Source organism: Quercus lobata, chromosome 1 (genome assembly GCF_001633185.2).
Source record: "Quercus lobata isolate SW786 chromosome 1, ValleyOak3.0 Primary Assembly, whole genome shotgun sequence".
Classification (NCBI taxonomy): Eukaryota; Viridiplantae; Streptophyta; class Magnoliopsida; order Fagales; family Fagaceae; genus Quercus; species Quercus lobata.
The window spans coordinates 21,900,543-21,924,111 of NC_044904.1; the positions used below are offsets into that span (position 1 = coordinate 21,900,543).

The following is a 23,569-nucleotide window of genomic DNA, read 5'->3' on the forward strand; positions in this document are numbered from 1 at the left end:
ATATCCTAGATTAGATTATTTATTTTACACTACATTTCATTAAAATATCAAATTTTCTTATTTTTTTTTTGTTTCTCTTTTTTTACACACAACCACCCCCACCCATTCTCTTCCTTTATCACTAAATGCTAAAATGAATAGTGTCACTATAGATTTATACAGTTATTGTAGCAATCATATATTTTTACAACACTTTAATTCCACTATATAGCAATCATGAATTTATATGATGTGGGTGAATTTTGAACAAAATAGGCTAAAATGTGATTATTTTCCTCCTATACAATAACTTATGTAAGTTTTTTTTTTTTTTTTTTTTCAATAAAAAATGTGGGTAGGGGTGTTTGTAGTGCGGTGCAGTTTTGGGCTATTTTTAGCAATGCACTTTGTAGTACGATTTAGTCAAAATCTTAACCGCATCACACCTCATTTTTGCGGTGACATGTGCAGTGCGATGCGAATCAGAGTTTAGCCAAAACCATAACTGCACTGCTTCTCATTTTGCGGTCACATGTGCAATGTTGTGTATAAGATACAATTTAAACAATTTAAAACCAGTATATTTTTCAAATTTTGGGTTTTTCCTAGTCAACCCAAAACTAATTTTTTTCCCTTTGTTTTAGGCAAAGTTTTAAACTATTGAGCTAGTTTTTCTTTTTTATTTTGAGTTGACTTTCCTAATCAACACTTGCTAGGGTTAATAAACTTTTTTTTTTTGAAAATTAGGTTTATTAAACTATTAATAATATATTTAATATTAAAAAAATAAATATATTAATATATAGAAAGAGTGCGGTGCGGTTTGTGTCTACATTGCACCATACAGTGCGGTGTATTGTTACTTGCAGTATGGTGCAATTATGCTATTTTGCGGGTGATTTTGATGCTATTTTTATTGTTTTTGTGGTTTGGTGAACATCCCTAGATGTGGAGAAATTATTAGGTCCATCAGAGGATTGTTAACGTGGTCTTCCCTAACTTTCCAACCAATAAAATGTTTTATTTATGCAAAAGTAACATCATCTAATAATTTTTATTTTTTATTATTTATGCTGATTAGGAAGCCCACACATACATTTGCATAAATAGAATCAGCACATTAATCCACAAGGAACAAATCAACAATCCATCCTGTGTAAATAATAATTCCTCCTAGACGTCTGTGCTCATAATTAGCAATTTTGAATTAGATTTTGGAGAAAATCCCAAAAAAAGAAAAAGAAAACCCAAAAATAAGGAATAAAGATTCTCGTTTGACTAACTTACCCCTCGTCTCTTCGAATGCGTTGGACCCACATTTGCAATGTTTGTCTGAACTCTGTGCCGTTTGTTAATGTTAATAATGGCGCATTTTCTTAGAAAAGCAAAGAAGAAATCCCATTCCGCTTCCACTTCCATAACCAACACAGCTACCCCCATATAAACTCCACTCTTCCCCAGAAAACAACTAGGCCTAGAAAATCTATTTCAACCTCAATTTTCACTGTTTGGCTAGCGAGAAAATAATAAAAAGCTCGGGAATTTTTCCTTGCAAAATTAAAATGGAAAAAAATTTCTACTTTCTCTAATTTCTAGAAAGAAAATTTCGAAAAAGGGAGTGGTGGGTGGGGTCCAATTGATCTCGAGGGGTGTACGGTGGAGTGGCAACATTGTTTTGGGCTATTTATGAACACGAGATCCTGATTATCGGAACAGGTAGGCCGTAGGTCCAATCCCATGTCTTTGAATTTCTGTCCTTGTCTTTGTTTTTTGTTTTGTTTTGTTTTGGGACTCTGTAATTCCTACTATATTTAATCGAACCCACTTCTTCATATTGACCTTTCCAATTCCCATTTCATGTATTCAAACATTTCTGGTTGGTGTTTTTCTTTTTTTAATTGTTGGGACTTTTTGATTGTTTTAAGAAAATGTACTATCTTGCTCTGATCAGTTATCTGAACTCAACTGAACTGAATGGAAGTTGGAACATTTTGTTTATGTAATTCAATAACAACTCTGAGGATTATTATAATGTGCTTTGCGTGTAAATTGGAACAAAATGAGATAATTATGGTTCTTTTTTTGTTGGGTCTAAAGAAAAGTTTTGATTTTTGAAGTTACTGCTCCTTAGTTTTCCCTATATGCAAGTTTTTTCATTTATAAGTGCAAAGGTTTTTATTAACTGTTTGTAATGATTGTTGTTATGTGGACATTGTGGAGTGTGTGATTTTAGCTTGACTTTTTGCGTTTTGATTGGCAGTGATTGGAGTAGGATGAGGAGGATGGTTCATCCTACTCTAAAGTTGATGTTGTTGCTGTTGATGCTTCTTGGATTGGGTACGTATCACCTACAATTCGATTCCCTTGTTCCTTTTCTTTTACATTTTGCTTCTTATTTCATTCTTTAATTCCAACTCCTTATATTCTTCATATAGTGTTTGCTACTCTTGATAATGTTTCTACTAAGAAGTGCTTATTGTTGTGGTGGTCCTAGATTTCTTTTCTTCCCTGTTTTGAATTGCAGATTAATCAAGTTGTGATTCCTTCTCTTTTTTTTTTTTAAAAAAAATAAATAAATAAATTTGTGGATATTGGTGATTTAGGTGGCTATATTACTATAATTTGAAAATGAAGTTTATGCATCAGTGGACTCAATTTGATTGTAAAATCTGGGTGCCATTTATAAGCTTAACTTTTTATCACTAGAATCCTTTCCATTTCATTTTTTCCCCCTTTTTTTATGCTATAGTTTTTCTTTCTCACTCGGTCATCACTGCTCTGCTTGTTAGTGACTGGTTTTCCTGACATTTACACAGTTTCAATACTAGTAAATGCCTCTTCTATCCAGAGTGATTTTGGGCACTGTGACAGAGTTGTAAAAAGGTGGGCATTTTCCTCACTTGATCAGGAAATCAAAGAAGACCGGCACACACTGCGGGACTTGCTGTTTTTCCTCCATGTCCCAAGAACAGGAGGCCGCACATATTTCCATTGGTAATTCCAGATAGTAACTGTTACCTAAAGGTTGCCCACTAGCATTTTCACAAGTATATTAATTTCCATATTTTGTATCTGCAGCTTCTTGAGAAAGTTGTACTCTAATAATCTTGAATGCCCCCGTTCTTATGACAAGCTGCGGTTTGATCCAAGGTACCCTCTCTCTCTCTCTCTCTCTATACAGCAACAAAGCCTTAGTTCCAAACTTTAAGGTCAATTATGGACTCTTAACAAACTAATTGGGGTCAGTCACATGTAGAAAAGTGGAGGAAGATTTTTTCTTTTTTACAATGACTTGTAGAAAGGTGGTGGAGGCTCTGTGGAAGAGGATAATTAACGGGCAAGAAAGAGTTTTTGGGTGCCTCTTTACTAAGTATATAATAAATCTTAATATAAATTGATTGAACATGATTTTTCTTTGTTTTAGCTAGCAGATGGAGCCATTAAACATATTGCTTAAGTGCTTCGAGTAGGTCAAAATGTAGTTAACTAATGTTGGTGCTAAATATATGGGAATGGAAACAAATAAGCTTGACAGTAGCAACCCAATAACTGTACTATAAAACTATAATAGTGTTATTAACTATTTTGTGCAGAGTGTGCATGGATGAGCTTATTTTCCTGTACCTAAAAAAAGTGAAGTTTTTAAAAGCTATACATAAGCTGGCATTTTAAGTGAAAAAAAAAAACAGATCCTTACAAATTGGTATTACTGTGTATGTGTACTGTGCAGCAAGACAAAATGTAGGCTTTTGGTTACTCATGATGACTATAGCATGATGTCCAAGCTTCCAAATCAAAGAACTTCTGTGGTGACAATACTTAGGAATCCAGTTGATCGGGTTTTCAGTACTTATGAATTTTCAATTGAGGTGGCAGCTAGATTTTTGTTGCATCCTAACTTAAGTTCCGTGATACAAATGTCTGGGCGCTTGCGTTCTGAGACTAGGGGAGTCAGCACACTGGATATTTGGCCATGGAAGTATCTGGTTCCCTGGATGAGAGAAGACCTCTTTGCTCGGGCTAGTTTTTTCTTCTTCTTCTTAATACACATTACTTTTATTTTCCTCATAGCACCATTCTTGGATTTCTCTCTTAACTTAATTTTCCAATGAGCTCTAGCTCAAACTGCACCTTCTGCTCTTGTAAGAGCAAGGTGGAGGGTGAGGTCGTGGGTTCAAAAGCTGTTTGTGTGTTTAATTAAAAAATATCTCTTTACCCTAATTATACTCTTACTACTTTATGTTCTTTATTTCCATTTAATGATTCTTATTACATCCTAAAGGCCTCTATTGATGTGAGTGAGATGACTTAACTTGAGAACCTTGTAAGAGCAAGGTGAAGGCTTTTTCTTTTTGTTTGTGCCCCTTGTAATGATAGTGGAAACAGATATTGTTGCCTTGAATGCCAACACATTCTTAGGAAAGCAGCATGCAATGATTTACCTGTAGACAATAATGATTTAGAGCATGTAAGTAATAGGTTTTTCAGGGCAAGCTTTTCTGATGAGAGAGTTAGGCAGTTGGAATACTCTTCACAGTGTAGTGTGAGCCAAAGCGGCATAGTTAAGGGCCTCTTCTTTAGACTAGATAAGTTCAAGAGGTGTCTGATAACAAGAGGATCCCCACAATGCATGTATCATAGTGTAAGTTAAACGTAGTCATTGTACAAAATCTAGATGATCAAAGGTATGTGAATTCATAATCTCAAAACAAGCCTTAGTAAATCCATGATACCTAGCTCATATTTTAATATTAATGAAAAAGCAAAATTGCAAAGGAAAAAACTTTGTTGAGTAATTACCTTGTATAATGATCTTATAAATAAAAAATACCATGTATATAGATGTTTAATTTGACATTAAACTCCCGTGTTAACTTACTTTGCCACCAACCAAAGGTAATCCTCTCTCTCTCTCTCTCTCTCTCTAAATACGTTGATTGGACATGCACACATTTTCTGTTGTGATCCAAGATGTTCATAAGTGTACTATTGTCCCATTGGACTACATCATAGTTATCAATTTATTTATTATTCTTACAATATTGGAATGGCTTGTAGTATTTCTTATTCTTACATATGTGTCGTGTTTTATTCTTTTGCACAGAGAGATGCTAGAATACAAAAGGGCTCACGTGACATTAAGAGCAATTTTTCATATGACATTGAGGATATTGTTATGCCATTACATAAATACATCAATGATCCTGTAGCCCATGATATCATTCACAATGGAGCCACATTCCAGGTACTTCAGCCTAAGGTCTTATAAACAACATGGAACTCTTCTCCTTTTTTCTTTTCTTCTTTTTGAAGTTGTGGGAAGAATAATATATTGATGGGATGTTTTCCAATTATGATATGTAATAAAATGGGAATGCTGAAGATGAAAGGAAGAAGTAATGAAGTATGGTGTTTTTGTGTGTGAAAAAATGTCATTCCTACCGATAGATGTGAACTGCCTGGAATTAGTCAAGTACCCAGTAGACCCTTGTGGCTATAAATAACTGAATTTATGAAATTTGTTTGTCTCCTTGCAAGGTGGAGGCTGAAGTCATTGGTTCAAGAACCAATGGGTGCATATGTAATTATCAATTAAAAAAATTGTATATCTGTGTCTTTGCTTATCTGGCCTGACTGTTTTAATGAACAGGTTGCAGGATTGACAAACAACTCTTATCTAGCAGAATCACATGAGGTGCGCCATTGTGTACAAAAGTATAAAATTCTTGGTGACCATGTGCTTCAAGTTGCGAAGGTGAGAAAAATAGGATTTTAAAATTGTGAATAATATCGTGTCATAATATTATTTCTCTGATATTGTCCCCCCCCTCTCCCCCTTTAATGGTTGCACATCATGGTAGATACTTGTAAATCTTGCAGAATAGATTGGACAATATGTTATATGTTGGTCTCACTGAAGAACACAAAGAATCTGCTACAATGTTTGCAAACGTGGTTGGTGCACAGGTGATTTCCCAACTGAGAGCATCAAACACCAGTATGAAGAGTGTATCTAACAAAAAATCAGGTTAGTGTGGTCATGCGGTGGAATAACATCTTCTTTTTTCCTGCTTTTAGTGGCAAATTCAAACAGTCAAATTGGAGTATCACAGTTTGTTTTCTGTGGAGCATAATGAAGTGCTAATTTGTGTCTCTTTGAAGATGTTGGTATTTTGAAAAGTATGGTTTTTTTAATTGTGCTGCTTGAGAAAGAAGGCTGGATGTCTGGACGCAAATGATCCATTCTTCTATTTATATACATAAATAGAAGTTAGAGTAGGATGCTGAAATTAATCTCATAGATGTTTCCTAACTAAAAGTCTTGCATGCATTTCGTTCAATGATTGTGCTTTCCTTAGCTCATTTAATTTAATTACTTGTTATAATCCTTGAAGTTTCATTATGGATAGTTTGGGATTTTTTAATAAAATGTATTTATTTAGTGTTTTTGTTCTGCATTATGAGTTTATCCAAGTTGCCATTTTTTGTTGGTTTTACAGACATTATCATGTTCTGTCATTCCTGTTGTGTGGTATGCTATGAGTTATATTTTGGTATTGAAAAATTTATGTAGTTGAGTGTGCACTAATTTTCTGCTGAGTAGTTTGTATTATTTGGTTTAAATTACCTTCTGTTTTCTTCTTTTGGTCATGCCTTCATGATGATTGACTTGCCTTCTGGTTTGTTGCCATTAGAACTCTTGCAACACATGTAGAGATCTTTTTCAATCTTGTTGATGATTTTAGACATGGAGATTGGCAGCGTCACACACTGATTGGATACTATTGGCGGGACCCTTTTCTCTTTGGTTGGATGCCACTTTCCATCTAATAGCTTAAGATTTAGGTTGGATGCTCTAACATGATATAGAGTACATTTTCTCTATGTTCTTGGATTCAACGCACTTGGTCCATTGAATTTGCGTTCCTGAATTTGGAGTTTGTTTGTGGAACTTTAGATATCTAGTAGTCATTGCTTGCAGTTTTCTTCTGTCCAGTGTAAATAATTTCTATGGGATTCAAACACTTTTGGATTAGCACAAATCGGGAGATTCATTCTTGTACTAACTTTTGTTTAGTAATGGTAGTCTTTAGTCTCTTTTATACATTACGTTCATTTTGAACCTTGAGGCAGACTTTACACTGATCAGGTGGGCATTTTTGTTATTTCGACCAACCTTGCTGAACCAAATAAAAAAGAATAAAGGAGAATAAAAAGCTAATGCTATTAGTGATTTTCTTATTCTTTTACAAAAATCCATTTCAGCCTTGAAAATTGGAAGTTTCGGGCTTTTGTGCAGTCTGAATTAAAAACTTCTCTGTTTTTCAATTAATGTGGCTATTATCTTTTAATATAGTTATAAAGTTAGGATGAAAAATGTCTAAGTTGAGTATGTTGTAATATAGTAAACTTAGGACAACATGTGTATGTTCATTTCTTAGATTGGTTGATTTGAATGACAATGTGTACTGCCTTAATCAAATTTAAATGATACTATGTATAGCCCATTTCCTCCATTCCCCATATGGCTTGTTGACCGATAGCGATATGGGCTGGCTCCTTAGTGTTCTTCTTTTTCTTTTTAATTATTATTATTATTACTTTGCGTTTTTTATTTTTTTTAAATGTATATGCTATTCTGCAAGTGTGTGTGTGTATAGCCTTAATAAAATTTATCTACTTGTGCTACAGAACAGAGCCCTTCGTTCTTGGATTCTGATCCTGATAACAATGACCATCAGGTTAGCAGCAGAAGACCTTGCTTGTTTATGAATGAAAATCTTGGTTGTTGTAAGTAGGTTCCTTACTCCATTTTTGCTTGCATACAGAATAGCAGCTCTGACCAAAATGCAGGTCACCTTGCTTCAAATGAAGATGGTGAAGCAATGAAAGAAAATGTAATCCACTTTGCATAATATTCACATATAAAGATGTGATTGGTGACTCCTCTTTAGGGGGAAAATATCTATATATTACTTATTTCCTTTCCTTTACCATATTAGATGACTGTGGAAGACCTTATGGAAGCCTATGAAGGGTGCATCTCTACTTTAAGGAAATCCCAAGCAGCTCGGCGCACTTCTTCTTTGAAGAGAATTTCCCCTGCAAACTTTTCGAAGGAGGTATATTTGATAATTCACCAATGCTGTGTCTATGCTACTATATGTAGCATCAACAAGATACTCTGTTAGATTTCTGTATTTTTGTGCTACTACACTGGATTAGTTTGAGACTATGAAAAAGGGATCTTGTTTATTGCTGAGAGCAAAAAAAAAAAGAAGTGTTTCTGTATCACTGAATGACTTGGAACTTGGACTATTAATCTTTTAGTTTTTGTCATTTAGGTTGCATTATGTGTTGTTCGATCTGATTGCTTTTGACACATAATTAGATAAATAAACGGACACTATGTTTGGATGGTCACCCTTTCTCCTCCCCCCCAATCTCCACCCAACCCTGAAATTACTCTTATAAGTAGATCACAATGGTCGTTGTAAATTCCTACCACTACCAAGTCTTTACCATCTTTGGACTTTATGTTGAATTTTGCTCTAATATCATGGGCATTATGCAACTAGATGGTTTAACCCGCCTCTTGTGACATCATGAAGGTCTTGACAACATTTTGTTAGTCCTAGAATGTTATAGAGCTTATAAGAGAAAAGCATCACTTCTGTTATGGAGTCTGCCTTGCAAAAGTGAGATGCCATTTCATATTATTGAATTTATGTGTTTATTTATTTGTTCATATTTTTATGCTTAAGAGAGATGGCAAAATGTTGCCTTTTCTTTTGTGTGTGTGTTTGTTGTTGGGGGGGGGGGGGTATGTAATTACCCGGCAACAAATTAAGAGTAAAAATTAGATAAGAGGTTCCCAAACTTAAACAGGAATCATTTTTTTTTTAATTAATTAATTGATTTTTTATGAATCAGTAAGAATTGTATTAAACCAATGGCTGATACAAACTAAGACATACCAGGCAAGAAGCCAATATAACAGGAATCAAATTTCAGCCACTATGATTTTGTGATTTTGTAATCAATTTTGTTTGAAGAGAATCATTATGTTTTTTTATGTTTAATGTTAGTTTTCAGCTCAAATGCAATGGCCTTTGTCCTATTCTTCTTTCTTAAAAACTTTCAGCTCAAATATAATGGTCTTTTTCCTATCCTTCTTTCTCAATAGTTTTTCAGCTCAAATGTAATGGTCTTTTTCCCATTATTCTTTCTCAATCCAAATTTTACAGTGCTTCTACATTAATTAGTTAGATTTATGCCAGCTATTTATGTGATGCTAAACTTTTGTTGGTTTTGCTGTTTTGTTACATCTGCTTTCTTGCTCTGTGTTAGTGTCCTAAAATCAGTAAGATTTATATATGCTTTTTTTTTAATAAGTAGTAAGATTTATATATGCTTGCAACTTTATTTATTGAATTTCATGAATCAATTAATCTATTTACAAAAAATTTGATTTGGAGAGAGAGAATATCAAATTCTAAATGCTAGTATGTACTCTCCCTGTCTCAGGGCTTACCCCTTGCATTGCCTCTGTGCCCTATGAAACAATGATTTTATTTTCTACACAGGGTTTAAAAGTTAAAACTTTTCTCTCCTTTCAAACTGCTAACTTTTTGACCCTTCAAATTTTACAGGAACGTCTTCAGGTTCCTGAAATGCTCCTGGAGCAGATAAGATCACTTAACCACCTTGATTTGGAGCTCTACAAGTATGCTCAAGAAATTTTTGAAAAGCGACACAAACATACAATGGAGAAGCTTGTTACTGCTGTAAGTCTCTGTCCAGTGCTTCACTTAGAACCCATGTTTTGCTTGGTGGGGTGTGTTATACCATATTATGGCATTTGTACCTATTGCAACTGGTTAATTACACACCTTCACAATTTGATCCTCTGTTAAATTGGGCATGGAAACTGAAAGAATAATTGTCTGGAGAAATAGTTTATTAGGGTTTAGATTGTGGAGGTCACTTCGTCACCTATAAGGCCTGTCATCCACTTATCAATTAATTAATTAATTAGCAAAAAGAATTTAATTGTAGAAGTCTTCTTGTCAGTCATGTTTGGAAGTGTTCAGATGTCTTCAATGTCAACCTGATAAATGGTAGTTGTTTCTACTTATCAAGCTCATCGCCTTAGTTTGAGTCATGTTATGTCAATCTTCTTCCTTGGCTGATTGATAATTGTCCCATCTATTTTATAAGAAATAAAATTCATTAAAAGAAGAAGCCTTAAAGTGGCGCAACCCAAGTACACAAAGCAGTATACAAAGGAAGGCCCAAATAAAACAAGATAAAAAGAAGATGATTGTTATTCTATATTGGGGGAGAAATAAGGATGCTTAGTTGATCTAACCATTTTGTGGATCTTGTAATATTCTAGAAAATGTTACCACCAAACACATGTACTTACCTTATCTTGAGTACCTTAACTATTTTCCTTGTACTTTTTATAGACATTATAATCAGCTGCAGATTGAAGAATCTGTTTACTTTATTTCTCTGGTAATATTTAGATAACTTCGTGGTGAATGGGGGAGGCGCAAGTAGAAACTCACCCACTTCTGCCACATTGCCTTTGTTAAGTGGCATGCTTATGTTTGTCAATTAATTCTTTAATATTTTTACTTGCAGGAGATGTGGGAGAGCATGTTTAACAACTCATATGGCGGTGTGTTTTGGAAAGTCTTCCCGTTAGTCATGACCGTTATCTTACTCTTTTGTCTATTTGTTCTTTTTGTAAATGCAAGAAGAAGAACATCAAAAGTTAAGATATAAATCTTATTTAATGACAATTTGTAGGGATTGCAGGCTTTAAAAAAAATTGAGAGGATCTTATAGAATAATGGTGAACATAATAGTGTCTATCCCTGTTTGATTGCTTATGCATCACATGTTGGAAGCTTAACCATTGATCTCAAATTGTTTTGCATAAGGTTGAAGTTTTATGACATGGTTTTTCACCAATGGCAAATGTATTGCACTGATCAGATTTCACATCAAATTGGCCAAAAGCCACATGTGCAGTTGGACTTTTGTCTTTAATTATCAATTTTGTGCAGATGTGTGTCTTTTTATTTTAAGGGTCGTGCTAGAATGTTACAAATGTTACTAACTTCTATATTTTAATCTTTAAAATGAGGCTTTGATGCGAGCATCTTGGACTTAAAAGCATAATATAAGCTTGTTATTTGTTCTTTTAATATGGGGCAACATGCCTATTATAGTTTTGAAATCTTGAAATCTGATCAAATTAATCGATGCCACATCCATTGGACCTAGCAAAAGTCTAAATGCCCCTAACAATGCTGCTCAAGGTAAGGTCGAAGGACGTGGTTCATGAACTGCTTGACAAGTAGCAAGGTATATTGAGGAGTTCTGTACTCACCTGCTTTCCTATCCAATGTGCAAGTCACGCAGGATGCTATGTTTGTCATTTTTGTTTTCAATAAATCTAGAATCACAATATATTTCGCAACAAATCTTACAACAATAATAAATTACCGATTCAGTATATGTGAAATATCTTTCTCAAGAAAAAAAAAGTATATGTGAAATGTGTTGTCTTTAGCATTATTTGTTTAATAAATCTAGAGTCACAACATAATTGGCAACAAATTTCACTATTATCTAAGATGACAAGTTTTTAATGGTAGATAATAAAGTAGTGTTATTGATTGGCCTATATGAGAATCAATAATATTCTATCGATAATATTCTACCAACTCGGTACTTTTTGAAATTCGTTTTGAAGATTGTTTGGTCTATACTTTATAGCATTACTATGATATGTTTTAGTAACTGCTAGGGGTCACCTAATGCCTTTGCACTAAAATCTAGCGCCTATAGTTTGGCTTTCTTGTGTTTAACGGAAATAGTTAAGCAAATTTTGACGCCACTCCTTCCCTTGTTAGAAAATTGGTACTTTCTTAAATGAGACAATCTTTTAACTATGGTCTATGTCAATACTACATTTCTTTTAATATAATTTTTTTATTTATAATTTTTAGTTTTAGTAACAACATAAAATGTCTCCTTTTTTTCTTTTTTTCTTTTTTTTTTAATGATCAGCGAAGGTTTAGACTATGATAATTACGTTAATGATATTTGTGATTGTAACAATTCAAAAACATGTAAATCTTTTTCCACATCACCTCCATCATTGTCACTATTGTTATGCCACAATCATTGTTGCCCCCATAGTTGCTACTATTATCATCATCGCCGCCGCCACCACCATTGTCGCCACCAGTAATGCCACCATCGCCATTGCCATTGCCATCACCACCACACCACAACTAATGCCAATTCCACCCACTAATTTTACCACCTATGCATCACCTTTGTAACAATTTCTTGTGCATGCCATATTTCATCATCACCACTACCACCACAACCATGGCCACCTCCACCCAGTGCCATCACCATCATAAGCATCATCATTGTAATGATTTTTAGTGCATTCCTAATGACAAGTTTTTAGGATCACTTCAAGATTACAATCAAACAAAACAAGTCAATTTTTTTGGGGAAAAAAAACGCTTTTAGTATAAACAAATTTTTATTTTTCCTAAGTAGATAGCAAGGGAGGACAATATAGATTTGAATCACAAATATAAGTACTATAAAAGGTATCATTATTACTGTATTATCACTCGAATTCAATAGAGTTTAAAATTTATATTAATGAATAATGACGATTCTTTTACAATTTTATAACTAAATCAAGTATCAATAGGCAGACCATGAACTCCATATTCCGATTGAGAGTTACCATGGAAGATGGAACAAAGAGAGGAAATAGAAGACAAAATCAAAACCTCCACTACTTTCCTACCAATTGGTGTGTGTGTATGTGTTTATTTTATATTTATATATATATATATATATATTTTTTTTTAGTGAGTAAGCTTCATATTTTGTGAGTAAATCCGGATCCAATCCACAGTTGTCGCATCTTTCTTTCGTCCCCGCAAATAATTATAATTAAATAAAAGGAAGAAAGGAAGATTGATTATTAGATTAGACACTGGCCAAGCAAACTAGTATGAACATGTGAAAGTCCAACTAGATCGGTCTTAGACAATTATTTGATATCAACTCTCTCCTCCTCAATTGTCGGTGATCTCTCTCAAATCATGCCGCGTTAAAGATCATTAAAAACAATTCTGTCCCACATCCTCTGACTCGTGCACTCCATTTATGACTACTTCCCCCCCCATCCCATGAATGAAGCCTAACCAGCTCCACTCAATCAGCCACCACTTGTTTCCAAAATATGGGTAACTTCAAGGATAATTCTTCAAATTTTATTTGTTTATTTTTTGAAATTAGTGTTTTAAATTCTAAATAGTTTTTATTCACAAATCAATTAATGAATATGGAATACTACATGTGGGGTGTTTGTGCTTTGCGGAGCAACCCTGACAAGATTAGAGGTTTAAGTGACTGCTCAGTGGCAATGAGCATTCTTAATACTACTTAATGTATATGGTTTGAACCCCACCTCCCACCTCTTCCACTATTGTCCACTTATTATAATTAATAAGTTCGAACGGTCGAACCCTTTACAAGGTCCATGTATGATATTTATTATATATATTAATAATAGTTTAAGCTTTTGTTATATAGCACATTTTTTTTGAAAAGGAAAGGCAATCGTCTTCATTTACCCTTCCATCTATATCATTGTTTTTAACCCATCCTTCTATCTTATCAAAACATTGCATTTATGTCAAACTTATCAATTAATTGTCATGTGTTCATGGGGCAAATACATTTATTTTCATATATTAATTATTTATTGATGATGCACTCATTATATAAAAGGAATTTATAAGAATTTATATAAGAAAAAAAATAATGTGAAAAACACATGTTCACCTTTTCTACAAATCTTACAACTCAAGATGCATTTCTTTTTAAATTCAAACTGTTGGTTCGGTGTGATATATGGGTTAATTTAAAATCATACATTAATTAAATAACATTTTTTTTGAGAAGAAAATAACATATATTTGATTCTATGATTAAAATTGAAAAATAAAATAGATAATAAAAAAATATTTACTTTAAATTATGTGCGTGTAAGACATAGTTTTTATCGAAACAAACAATTATAATAGATTATTAAAATAAATAATGCAACACTTTTAAATTTTGTTTTAATCAAAATAGCGTTTAGATTTTTTTTTTTTTAAATTGAAGATAAAGATTTAATTAAAGTAAACTTTCTCAATAATTTAGTATATTGACAGTGTGCCGCATCACGAAAGCAAGCCATATGACGTGCACTACTTACTTTAAGTCACATAATATAAGCAGGACATGTGATACTCAAACTTTTGTAGTGAAACAAAAAAGCAATTGTATACATTGGAATAATTTGAAATAATTAATAAAATTCCTTTTAAAATTTAGAAACTTTTGGTGTTTTTTGTTTTTTTTTTTTGTTTTGGTGTTTAAAATTTTAATTCAAATGTCATTTTAAATTTATTAAAACTTTAGCAATAGAATTTCTATTGTCCACGTGATGTAAGTAAAAAATATATATAAAGGAAAAAGGAAAGGGCATTTAGTTGCCGCAAGTAGACATAATTTTTTATCATATAATATATAACAGGTAATTATTTTTGCAATTAATGATCCAAATTTGGAAAATAGGCATGATAGATTTTTTCACAAACTTTAGAAAATCAAATCAAGATTTTTTGCACATTGTCATCATTATGTTAACATCTTATATTTGGAAAAAACAAAAACTATGATCTCCTTTCAATATAGCCATCTTAAGTATGATTTTAATGCTTTTTTTTTTTTGGGGGTGGGGATGTATTATCTTTACTACTTTTGTGTTTTACCTTATACTCCACTAATCATTTTTTTGAGAAGATATACTCCACTAATCATAATTTGCTATTGTATTCTTTTTTACTTTCTTTATAAAATAACTAAAGATTTAAAAAAATTAAAAATTAAAAATCACACCTAGGGTATATTACAATTAGTGAAGTATATAATGGAACATAATATTCAAGTGAGATTGTATTAGGAATGCTTTGTTCCCTCAAGGCGAAGCAAACTTGTGCATAATAAATTAGAGGTATTTTATCATTCTCAACGAGCTGAGTCGTTAATAAAATACCACTCCAAAGGATAGTTTCAGGTAAACAGTTTCTATGAAATGTAGGCCTCCCAAAAAGTAATAGAATCATACAAAGTTTTTCTCGACTTAGATGGAGATTGGTTCTCGGGTGCAAAGACAAAATGAAGCTTTAACTGCAAGACCCACTTGTCAAGTAGGGAAGAAAGTTAGTATTAGCGTTCCGATGGTACTAAGTGGAAGGGCCACGCTCAACGGATTGATTAATATTAATGCAGACAAAAAAATGTTAGGAGATTAAATTATATATATAAATAATTTAATTATGTATACAAGGGTGAGATGAACTGAATTATGAAATGGAATAGTATATTATTTTTCAAAAAAGAATATTACTTTTTTTGGATAAAAAGAAAAAAGAAAAAAGAAAAAAGAATACTACTGGTCACATTCTTGATTCTTACCTCAAAAGAAGGAAAATGAACATTTTTATTTTAGTTTTTCAAAAAAAAGGAAAAAGAAAAATAGAGATGTGCGGTGATTAAAGAGAGCTCACATGAACCCTAATGTAACCTCCTCCATCAAAACTTTACTCTGTCTAGTCTCTTCAAAAACAAAAAAAAAATAAAAACCTAAAAATTCCCAATCTCTCAGACACAGACACACACATAGCTAGATAGATAGATTCATTCAGAATCATATCCCCATTTTTTCTTTCACACTCTCTCACCGCCACTTCATCAAATGCTTTCTCCTTCTTCATCTTCGTCTTCGTCTTTTTGACCCACATTTCCAGTCACTGAAGTTCTCAGCTCCCTCATTTTCATGGATTCGCTTCCGATTTAGGGTTTTCACCAGGTTTCATTCCCTTTCTCTTCACACCCATTTGCGCTCTCTCTCTCTCTCTCTCTCTTTCTTAATTTAAATTTTAGTTTTGCTTTTTTACTTTAAAAAAAAAAAAGGAAAATGGCCCAGAAAAAAACTAGAACAGTTGAAGTGGTTTCAAAAAATTGAAACTTCTTCCTGCATTTTCTCACTAACCAAACGGCCACTTTAGGATTTTAATTTTTTATTTATTTTGAAATAATAAAGTAATTGCAGTTATGAAGTTTATTATTATGAGTTATAACCGTTAATTAGCGTAGGTAACGTCCATTGGTTTTTAGAATGGGAAGTTTAGTCAAACCCGAAACCATGTTTGAGAACGACGACTTAACTGATTTTCCGGAACACCACGTGAATTTGTGTTTGTTTTTGTCGTCGTTTTCTTAACTTGTTCGTTTTATTACCAACTTTAAACCATTACAAGAATATTCTCTCACTTTTCTTTTTTTTAATAATTCAAAAGAGTCATTTTCTTATTCTGGGTAAATCTCTGAATTTTTTTCCTTTAAAATTTTTTTTACCAGATTTTTGTTACTGCATTGCGTGTTATACCATGATTTTGATTGCATAATCCATAAGGTAACTTTGTGCTCATCCAATCTATTGGATATAACCCACATTCCCTTTTTACTCGTATTGGGTTCTTTATCCTGTTGTTTTTGTATGTGTATATATATATATATATATATGTAAGTGTTTTCATGGTGGAGATTATTATGTGTATGAAAATTGAAGTGACATTGTTGTTTTATTTTGTTGTTGATTTGGTCTAAGATGTTATGAAGAAAAGCTGAGAATTATAAATAAAAATGGCCGGTTCTTCCCTATTCGACGACAATATCAATGGCGTTCTGGATGAAAATTTCGATGACATATTTAGGATTTTTGATTTCCCTTTAGAAGATGTGGAAGGAAATGTGGGTGTCGAGGACTGGAATGTGAAATTTCAAGGGCTCGAGCAGCCATCGTTGGATTTTTTGACAAGTTACTCATATGGGCCTTCCCCTAAAAACGGCAATGATGCTTTAAAATTTGCCAACGGCAATGATGCTGTAAAATTTCCCGAGGTTGTGAATATCTCCACTCTGGTCAGTTCTCTTGTTTCTTTTTTAAAAATTACTATTTAATTGATGCCCTGCAATATTGGCTGTTATATGATGTACAATACTATTTTGCTTTTGCAATATGATTTTAATTTGATGTTCAGACACCGAAGTTACTCCTTAATCTCTTGCATTAATTTATAATATGGGGTTCAAGTTGCACTCCACTGTAAAATATTAACTGTGCTTAATGAAAATGGTGTACATGGAAGGCTTCTTACGTTTTTTTGATGCAAAAATATGCGCAATTATGCTCCATGCCACACTATCAAAGTGTGCATTGTACATATATATGAGTAGGTTAGGTTTTATCTTCCTCAAGGGCTCAATGCATAAATGGATGACTAAAAGACAGATATTCATTTTCTTACAATGAGCAAATATCAAAGGAGATGACAATTTGAATTGAATGATTTTGGAATAGTGAATATGCCCATGAATTATGAAAAACTATTTACACATTCTAGTATGAGAAAGTATGAAAAACTATTTACACATTCTAGGATGAGAAAGTATGAGAAAACTGATGACTTTTTAGGTTTTTGGTATTGAAAACTGGATCAACATAAGATTTCCTTCCATATTCCTTTTTTTTTTGGGTCCAAAAACTGTGCTAGACAATGGGGTAGCCCTTCCCCTAACCATGCATCTAGTTCTCAAGGTTCTGTGAAATTTAATTCCTCCTTCAAGGTGGAAGTGAACGTATTTTTTTTGAAGTACAGGAATGTTCTGAAGAAGCCGAATATGGTTACTGACAAGGGTTTCACTAAAATGCGGGTGTTATTAACCAATGTCCTTTGGGCCAACTGGCACATCCACCTCCACTAGTGGGGCACATCTAGGGGTTGAACCCTCAAAACCTTTACTTAGTCCAAAAAAAAAAGAGTTGGGTGTTATTGTTTTTGAATGTGGGTGGGGTAGAGAATGAAAGTACATACTGGGGTTGAGGTACGGTTCCGTTGCTCGCTTTAAAACTTTATGCACTTTCACATATACAATGGGCCTAGTGTATACTTTTGAATTTGCAGGCCTGCATCATGCTTGTATTTCCAGAAAAATTGTTGCCTGAAATTGAAGATGTGCTTGACAGCAGAAGCATGTGTTGTTTCTGAAAAAGTAGAAGGCCTTGCAAGCATATTATCTTTGTTTATATGATTCTCGTTTTCACAATCCTTGAGAAGAATATATAATACAAAAGACAAATCACAAAAACATGATGAATTACATCAGCCTAGCAAATAGGTAATGTAGTGATCAAATGAAGCTTAGGAGTGTGTCCAAGACTATCTGAGACTTCATAGACACAGTGCAAGATACAAAGCAGTGTACAGTTTCCTGTCTACTGTGAGTTATTGAATGTAGAGGCTTTCTTTTACACATAATTCTTAGATATTTGGCACTTAAAAGGAATTAGATACTAGTGAAAACTGATTTTATGATGAACCAATTAAAAAATCATGCTTCAATAATTGTATCAATGATCTGAATGAAGGTAGAAGCTTTGTACACCCTTCTTCATATGTTTGATAAAACTGCGTAGTGTGAATCTGGATTCCTTTGAATTTAGTTGTAGTATTGCATTGATGGTTGATGAAGATTATATAGCTGCATATACACACCACCATATAATTGAATCTGCGCGCATTTGTCTTTTGTGCTTTTATTTATTCCTTTTAAATTAATGAGTGGATAGTTAACATTTGATCAAGTCTTCTATTGACAAATCCAACAAACATTTCTTTCTTGTTATCTGATCTTTGTTTGGTATTTTGCCTCTAGCATGATGAAACTTCTCCACTAAAAGGACTGCCAGTCACTGTAGAAGCCACCTCCAGTAGAAGTGCTTTCCTTCACAAATCTTCGGATGTCAAAGGTTTGCGTCTCTTCCAAACCTCCAGTCCAGTCTCTGTTCTTGAAAGCAGCAGCTCTTGCTCAGTTGAAAATCCCACAACTGTTGACACCAAAACTACCATCCCTGTGAAGCGTGCAAGAAACAAGCGGCCACGTCCATCAAAGTCTAACAGTCAATTCAGGGTTCCTTTCTTTTGCTCCACTTCCTCTGCTTCCAAAATATCCCATCCTTCAGCTGCTTTTGAATCAGGTTCAGAAACTTCTGATCTCTCTGAGACAGCATCAAACCCTTCGAAGAAAAAAATGAGGAAGAAAAAGAACCTCTCAGTGCTCTCAGGTGCAACAGAGATGGGGAACTTTTCCTCGGAGGAACCAGTTGCAACTAGGAAATGCATGCACTGTGAGGTAACAAAGACTCCACAATGGAGAGAGGGTCCAATGGGGCCGAAGACCCTTTGCAATGCATGTGGAGTTCGTTTCAGGTCTGGCCGCCTCTTTCCTGAATACCGTCCTGCTGCTAGTCCTACCTTTGTTTCATCGTTGCACTCCAACTCTCACAAGAAGGTTGTTGAGATGAGAAAGAAGGGTAGTTTTGGGGCAAGAATGGCTGACATGGACACTTTATCATCGTCCATGCCGACAGTATCTACCGGATAGCTATTTGTTAGACCTTTTGTTAGACTTTCTGAAATGAGAACAATACTTGTAGTTGGGATCTCCTTTGGTTCTGTGTTTCTCTTTCGTAGTTAATATTTGTTAAATTTGTTTTATGTACATTAATGGAATAAGAGGTAGGAGTTTTTGATTGCTGTATGTTTTCAAATGGGGAAAAGGTAAGTAAACAGAAATTTTGTAACAGGTGGATAATTGGAGGTCTGTGTTCAATCAAACTAGGATTAGTGATGCTTCAGCCATTGGAGATGCTGGACATGGTTTCTATATTTCAAACTGAGGGTTCTCTTAAGTGTTTGTTTCAGTAACGCATAATTCCCACTCGTGGTTTCGGCCATGGCATTGCCTAGAGCTCATCAATTCAAAGGGAGCATTGCCAAGAACACAATGCATTGCTCCTCCCCTTTCCCAATTCTGTTTTTCTCCTGGAGTGAAAAGACAAAGCGAAATTTGAGAATCCAAATGAGTCAAAACAATTACAGATTTGCTCGGAAAATTTTTGGTCACATTATGGTCAATTATATTGAGTTTGGAAATTATTATTTCTATAAGCTTTAATTACATACCTCTTCCGATCAATGCCCACTTTTGCTTAGTACCAATCTATCTTTCTCTAATATGCAAGCTTTTTTTTCGTTTGAAGTTACATGCCTTTCCAGTGCTATGCCTGAGCTCACTTTTCCCCAGCTCAATTTCTTGACTCTTAAACAAAATTTTTATCAGTTACTACTTACTAGACTATTTACGTCAATGGATGATAATTTTTTTTTTTTTTTTACTCTTTAATTAATAAAGAAAACGTAGAACTCTAACTAGTTTATAAATGGAGTTCAATGCACTCACCCTTTCCTGATGGCCCTCTCCGTGTCTCCTACAACTAGAATTTCAGCTTATTCATCAATATAATGACATTTTATATCAAGAGTTTCAATTTTGGAAGGTCACGCCTCGCATGTATGGGTAATTATATTTATAATAATTTGTGTACAAGGAAAAATTTGATGATTTTTACTTTATTTATTTTATTAAATGAAAAATAAAAATAATTGATGAGACTTGGTGTTAGTCCTAAACTCTTTTTAAAATGATGTGATTATTTTCTAATAAAGTATAATCGATACAATATATTGTATTTTCTAAAAAATTAAGCTATCTATATTTGTTACTTTAAAATGTTTTAAATTTTTAAAAAAGAAACATAATATATTTTATATTCAATTATTATATAAAATGAAATGCTTTGTAAACATAATACTATGTTTCAGCTATTCATAAAAAAAAATACAATGTTTCAGCTTTTAGATATTATATAAATCAATTACAGACTTTTCCATTATATATTATTTACAGATAATATAAAAGCAAGTTACACATACTAAGAGAACAAGAAAGAGAACGGAAAAGAAGAAGGTTGTATCGTGATAAAGATAAACTACAGTAAATATGGAATTGACTAATAAGAAAATACGTGTTCTTCTAGTAATAAATGGATGTTTGCCATATCTCACCTAATGTTACTAACAAGTCAAAGAATACATGAATGGATATTTACAATTAATTATGAAAGTACACGTGTATATACAACTTTTTGACAAAAGATATATTTTTCTTTCTTCTCTTCGTGCAATTATTTAGTATACAACTGTCTCTTTATTGTCTCTTTGCTATATATGAAGAATTCATAAAAATTTTACATGCTTATCTTATTCCTCCATATGGTTGATGAGATTATAATAATATTCTATATCCTATATCCTAGGCGAAGAGATAGGGTTAATATGGCTTTGACTTTTGTTGATTTGACATAATACTTCAATGCCACATCTGCACTCATATGGTACATTAAGATTATTATTATTATTATATATATATATATATATTTTTTTTTTTTTTGAGGCAATGTTTTTTAGCAAATCTTCTATCTGTCTGACTTGATCTGTTGACGGTGCATAGCCAATTGATAATAGAGTAACAAATAGTTTTTCACCTATAGGTTTGCTCCTTTAATTCTTTTATCTATCAAACAAGTAAAAATGGCTTTGTGCCACATAAGATCTGTTTGTTACAATTGTTTAAATAATATAACACGTATTTCCATACACTTTTTCATTCATACATATTTTCAAAAAATACAAACAACATTACTAAAAATCTTTAACCAAATGGGCTTATAATTTGCTTCATCAACTTATAGGCTAATTCATGTGAATTAACTATTTCCAACCCAAAGAAGAAGCTAGTTTTAAGGCTGCAAATTTTTGCGAGGCAGCCCATGGCCTACCTTGCACACAATAAAACTTGGGCCAATATTGCCTTTTGCTTTTTATTCATACATATTTCTAAAAAATACAAACAACGTTACTAAAAATCTCTAACCAAATGGGCTTATAATTTGCTTCATCAACTTAGGCTAATTCATGTGAATTAACTATTTCCAACCCAAAGAAGATGCTAGCTTTAAGGCTGCAAATTTTTGCGAGGCAGCCCATGGCCTACCCTTGCACACAATAAAACTTGGGCCAATATTGCCTTTTGCAAAAGATGGGCTTGTGCGAGGCCCGAGCTGGACCATTTATTTGCACTGGACAACAAGGCTGTTGGATTTGGACCTACTTGTAATAAGAATGGGGTAGAGAAAATCATAGAACCCCGTAAAGATTAGCAACATACTTTTCACCACGGATTGTTAGTCTAGTGGTCATGAATTTACTCCTAATGGTTTGAGAGATGAAGGTCTCAAATTTGAATTCTGCAATAAAAAGTACCTAAGTAAATTGTTTCATGTTCTCAGCTCATGTTCTACTTCCACAGATCCGGGTCCAACAGGTAAAGTGTTGCTACGAGGTTGAAGCCGTCAAAGGCAAAAGAATATACTTTTTTCTTTTCTTTTTTTTTTAGATTTTTTACCAAGTATGGAGTATCATATACAAAAGAATCACGAGAAATCCGAGAGTACCCACACCGACTGAATACGTACATAAATACATTAATTAATGCATACATACATACGCTACTTTCTGAAACAAATTAATAAATGATGTCGTAACCAAAGTACCATAACCAATCCAACAAAGGAGAGAGAAAGAGAGAGTCGGGCAAGCAAGGCCGTCGGATCGGCGCCTGAGCCGCATCCGCATACGTGTCTTCACCGATGACCACGCACGTACGCATGCACGAACGATTTTCCATTAATGAATGAACCAAGAATGAAGATGGTGACCCACATTGCACGCTGATGATAGATGAAGTTGCAGCTGCATGCTTTTTTTTTCTTTCCTGTCGAATAGGTGAGCTTTAATTTGTTTGTCACATTAATTTGTCCTCTTGGCTGTTATATCTGTATCTGTATCCATTGTATGTTCACGTGCACTACAGTACTAAAACTAAACTATTGGTTGCTTCGTTGACCACTCGAGTCCCGATCGATGATACTTCTTTTGGAACACTTTCTCTCTATGGTCCAGCCATGAGCCACCAGCCACCTTATTAGCTCGCTATACATGTGTGACCACTATGCTCGAATCGGCCTAGTATATATGTACTTGTGATTCTGTGTGCTGTATGGGCTCACCTAGCTTTGAGAAATAATTTTGATTCAGATCTCCCTCACCATTTATCGTCAAGAAAAAGAAAAAGAAAATACCGGAGAATTGAATTATGAATACATGTTCTACTTCTTCTCTTCTCCTATGGTTATGGCTAGTAGATTTAGTAAAGTTAATACCACTAAGGATGTGTTTGGGTTCAGATGAAAAATTAAAATTATTTCACTATTCAGCTTATTTTTGGTACTATTCATGGTCCACTATATTTTTTGGTACTATTCATAGGTTCCATTGTACTATTTCAACTAGTTTTTACATTTATCTACAGTACTTTCAATAATAATTTTTCAGTTTCAACAAAATAAGTGGTATCCAAACACATCTTAACTATTTCGGGAGCTCACAAAGTCAGCAAT

General features: G+C 33.5%; 2 protein-coding genes across 2 annotated transcripts; both read left to right on the forward strand.

Annotated features, from left to right (window-relative positions):
• The first annotated feature begins 1,284 nt into the window (after nt 1-1,284).
• On the forward strand, nt 1,285-11,040 carry LOC115983371 (protein-tyrosine sulfotransferase). The gene is made up of 13 exons (XM_031106022.1): nt 1,285-1,695; nt 2,240-2,316; nt 2,796-2,973; nt 3,058-3,129; nt 3,710-3,998; nt 5,084-5,224; nt 5,630-5,734; nt 5,860-6,007; nt 7,672-7,721; nt 7,809-7,877; nt 7,983-8,102; nt 9,633-9,767; nt 10,630-11,040. The coding sequence occupies exons 2-13, from the start codon at nt 2,253-2,255 to the stop codon at nt 10,771-10,773; spliced, it is 1,515 nt and encodes a 504-aa protein (XP_030961882.1). The 5' UTR covers nt 1,285-1,695; nt 2,240-2,252; the 3' UTR covers nt 10,774-11,040.
• Nucleotides 11,041-15,733: 4,693 nt separating this feature from the next.
• Nucleotides 15,734-19,745, forward strand: LOC115983372 (GATA transcription factor 11). The gene is made up of 3 exons (XM_031106038.1): nt 15,734-15,955; nt 16,757-17,070; nt 18,865-19,745. The coding sequence occupies exons 2-3, from the start codon at nt 16,792-16,794 to the stop codon at nt 19,591-19,593; spliced, it is 1,008 nt and encodes a 335-aa protein (XP_030961898.1). The 5' UTR covers nt 15,734-15,955; nt 16,757-16,791; the 3' UTR covers nt 19,594-19,745.
• The last annotated feature ends 3,824 nt before the right edge of the window (nt 19,746-23,569 follow it).